Genomic DNA, 3,608 nt, shown 5'->3' with positions numbered 1-3,608 from the left:
AATAGTTAATCAATCATGCCTATTTGAATACACTTTATAATTAATTGTATTTATGTTGATATTAGGCAAAAAAAAAAAAAAAAAACAAAATAACTTGGCAATTCTTTTTTTGTTCACTTCCATTCTTTTATATATGTTATAGATTAAATAGAAATTAAATCACCTAACGGTTAAAAAAAAAATGAAACCAAAATAATTTAGAATTTACCTCACCATGTAAACACTATCCATAAAATGCAAACAAGTAGAGCAAAAGCGAATCTTGGCTCTCTCTATCATTTTCCATTTTCCATTTTCAAATAAGTCAATATTACGTGAAATAATTGAATGAGACCTCCCTAATATCCCTCCAAATGGGAAGAATTTTTTTTTATTCTTTTTCAACATCCAAACAGTTATTCTCCAACATAAAAATAAAAAAATAAAATCCAAATAAAATCTTCCAAGACCACAGTCAAAGAAAAGTCTCAACCTTATGTTAATACAGAAAACACATTTATAATCAACATAGGATTGAAAAAAGAAAGAAAGAATTAAAAAAGAATAAATAAATAATCATTGACTATATATAACCCACACGTCAATTTTTTTATTTTTGTTTTAAAACCCACGCGTCAATTTAGCACAACTTTGCAACTGTAATTTTTCCATGACCTACCACTTCACACGCGCCGCGAATCCGCATATTAGCCAAAGAATATGCCACGTGTGCAAATTGATCCGTCTTTCCATACTAACCTTGGTTATTTTATCATGATCACCTCTCTACACTCTTAACCCTAGTCGAAGCTATATATATCCATCACCCACCCTTGTTTCTTTCTCACCTTTCCTATCCATATTCACCTGCTTGTATCGATTTCTTCGAAGCTCAACAATGGAGTTTTGAAAACCGATTTAGGTTTAATTAATTGAAAATTTGAATATCGGACCTTTGATTTCTTTGACCGTGAATGTGTGAATTGATTGATTTTATGAGCGTTTTGGTACCATTTTGCGGGGATTGTCTTCGTCTTCGCTGTGTTCTTTTTTGTCTTTTTCGAAAGGGTTTGGTTAGTGTGAATCATCAATGGCGGAGCGGAGGTTCGGCGTAGGCTATGCGCTGGCGCCGAAGAAGCAGCACAGCTTCATTCAAGATTCGCTTGTGAGCCTTGCGAAGTCTCGCGGCGTCGATCTTGTTCGCATCGACGAGGACCGTCCGCTGGCAGACCAGGGACCGTTCGATTGTGTCCTTCACAAGCTTTACGGCGTTGATTGGCGGCGGCAGTTAGAGGATTTTAGGGTTATTAACCCTAATGCGGTGATCATTGACTCGCCTGAGGCGATCGAGCGGCTACATAACCGGATATCGATGTTGCAGGTGGTGTCGGAGTTGAGGATTGAGGACCGGAGTGAGACGTTTGGGATTCCGAAGCAGATAGTGATTTATGATAAAGAAACGTTGCTCGATCGGCCGGCATGGGAGGGGCTCAAGTTTCCGGTAATCGCGAAGCCTCTTGTGGCTGACGGAAGCGCCAAGTCTCATAAGATGGCGCTCGTCTTTAACCACGACAGTCTCAACAAGCTGAAGCCGCCTATTGTTTTGCAGGAGTTTGTGAACCATGGTGGGGTGATTTTTAAGGTATATGTGGTTGGGGAGTATGTTAAATGCGTGAAGAGGAAGTCGCTGCCAGACGTGTCGGAGGAGGAGAAAGTGGGTAGCTTGGAGGGCTTGTTGTCTTTCTCGCAGGTGTCGAATCTCGCTACCAACGAGAGAACTGACGATAAGTACTATAAGAAGATGCATTTGGACGAAACCGAGATGCCGCCTCAGAGCTTGCTTATCGAAATTGCAAGGGGCTTACGGCGGGCTATGAAATTGCATCTGTTCAACTTCGACGTTATTCGGGATGCCAGGTTTGGAAACCGGTACCTTATAATTGACATCAATTATTTTCCTGGGTATGCAAAAATGCCAGGCTATGAGAGAGTAATGACGGATTTCTTTTGCGACATAATGCACAAGAAAGAGAGAGAGGCAGAAAAGGTTATGGCGGAGAAAGATGAGAATGGCGTTGATGACCATAGCTGTGAAAAAGAAGTGAGAAAACTTCTAAGCAATACTTGCAGCAGTGATGGTGAAGATGGAGTTCTACCAGTTTCCCCTATTGGCAGAGAAGAGGAGAAACCAATTCAAGTATGAATCAGGAAATGAGGGTACGTGATATGAGTGGAACTTGTTTTTCATATGGTTAGTGATTTTGGTCTTCGGAATTTGATTATACGCAGTTTGGCCTTTTTCACCAATTTGTTGATGGAAGCGAGTTGCACATTTGGTTTCGATTGCAGTTGAAACAGTGCTGAATGAGTAGGCTACAGTTTAACCTGTTGAGACAGCATTGGTTGGTGCGCAGTGGTGATAATGTAAATTCCAGCCACCGTTCCTATGGAGATAGGTACTTCTCAAATACTTTCAGTTTTAGGAAAGTCAAGTTGTACTTGAGGCTTAAAGTCTTTCCTTGCTTACAAACAGTTCTAGTTTTTCGCCGCTGGCAATTTTACTAAATGGATTTTGCGATTTTGTCAGTCGCATTTTAGTTTCAATATTCTCAATTTTTTAGGCTAATCAATTTTCTTTTTTCTTGAACTTATTTGATTGCTGATGAAATTGATTGATATGACTCCATTTCCAAATATATCTGTGGAATTTTGTCGAAACTAATTCAACTTCACTAAATCCAGGGTTTGGCTACTATGAGGCAGGTCTTATGTTTTCTATATGAATACATTTCTTTGATCGTTGGAAAGTGATTGTTTGTCGATGTGATTATTGATCTGAAGAAAGGATTTCTTTGAACTGGCGTGTCTCATGCAAGTTGAGAATGGAAATACACCAAATATTTTGTCCTTCATTTCTTTATTATTCCTCATGAAGGTATATTTCAATTTGAGGACATGAAGTTATTTTGTTTCTTCCTTGCTACATATGGCTCTGGTATACATGATTATAACTTTTTCGATTTAATGAATTTATCTGTTTTGTCGTATTGGCTTGGTCTGATATGATAGTATGATATGTATGGTAGAGATTCTGTTTTTGTATGATGTACTCTGCCTAGGGTTTGCATGGTTTATAGATTCTTTCAAAATTTTGCACGCCAGATGCATGTGTAGACTAAGTTTCAAATATGTCAGTCAGCTCGGTACGGATTGTATAGTGATCAGAAGCCGAGAAGTTTGCTGAATTCGAACTGCTTATATTCATATCATGGCCTGCCTGATAAAGAAGTATATACTAGAATCAAGATAATTTTTTATTGGGCCATCACCATGTCCTATATCTTCTTGTTTGTCTGGTTGATGCGTTGAGTTACAAATTCTGTCTCACCAATGTATGTGTGATTATTTTTTTTTCCTCTTTTTTGGTTGTACATTTAAATGTAAACTATTATTTGGTCTGAAATCGCGAGGACAACGTTAAATTGGACCTTTTTTAAATAAAACCTGATGATTCAGTGGCTTTCACTGACAATAAATTTTTTCATCCTCTTCCTTCACCTTGTTTACGCTGTCATTCATTTAAGTCGGTTATGACACAACCCTGTAGCCTAGAAGTGTGTCCAAATACT

General features: G+C 38.3%; 1 protein-coding gene across 4 annotated transcripts; it reads left to right on the top strand.

Moving 5' to 3' along the window:
* Positions 1-813: 813 nt before the first annotated feature.
* On the top strand, positions 814-3,026 carry LOC133777838 (inositol-tetrakisphosphate 1-kinase 1-like). Of its 4 annotated transcripts, none has more exons than XR_009868861.1 (3): positions 814-2,196; positions 2,329-2,435; positions 2,722-3,026. XR_009868861.1 is itself a non-coding variant. In XM_062217587.1 (2 exons), exon 1 carries the CDS (start codon positions 1,070-1,072, stop codon positions 2,180-2,182), a length of 1,113 nt encoding a protein of 370 aa, XP_062073571.1. In that variant the 5' UTR covers positions 814-1,069; the 3' UTR covers positions 2,183-2,196; positions 2,329-2,675. The 4 variants fall into 4 exon arrangements, 2 of the variants coding, with proteins under 2 accessions (XP_062073571.1, XP_062073572.1); XR_009868862.1 differs by having other exon boundaries at positions 814-2,230; XM_062217587.1 differs by lacking the exon at positions 2,722-3,026 and having other exon boundaries at positions 2,329-2,675.
* Positions 3,027-3,608: the final 582 nt, after the last annotated feature.

Source organism: Humulus lupulus, chromosome 5 (genome assembly GCF_963169125.1).
Source record: "Humulus lupulus chromosome 5, drHumLupu1.1, whole genome shotgun sequence".
Lineage (NCBI taxonomy): Eukaryota > Viridiplantae > Streptophyta > Magnoliopsida > Rosales > Cannabaceae > Humulus > Humulus lupulus.
Note: the sequence above shows the minus strand (reverse complement) of the source record. Positions and strands in the feature narration are given on the sequence as shown.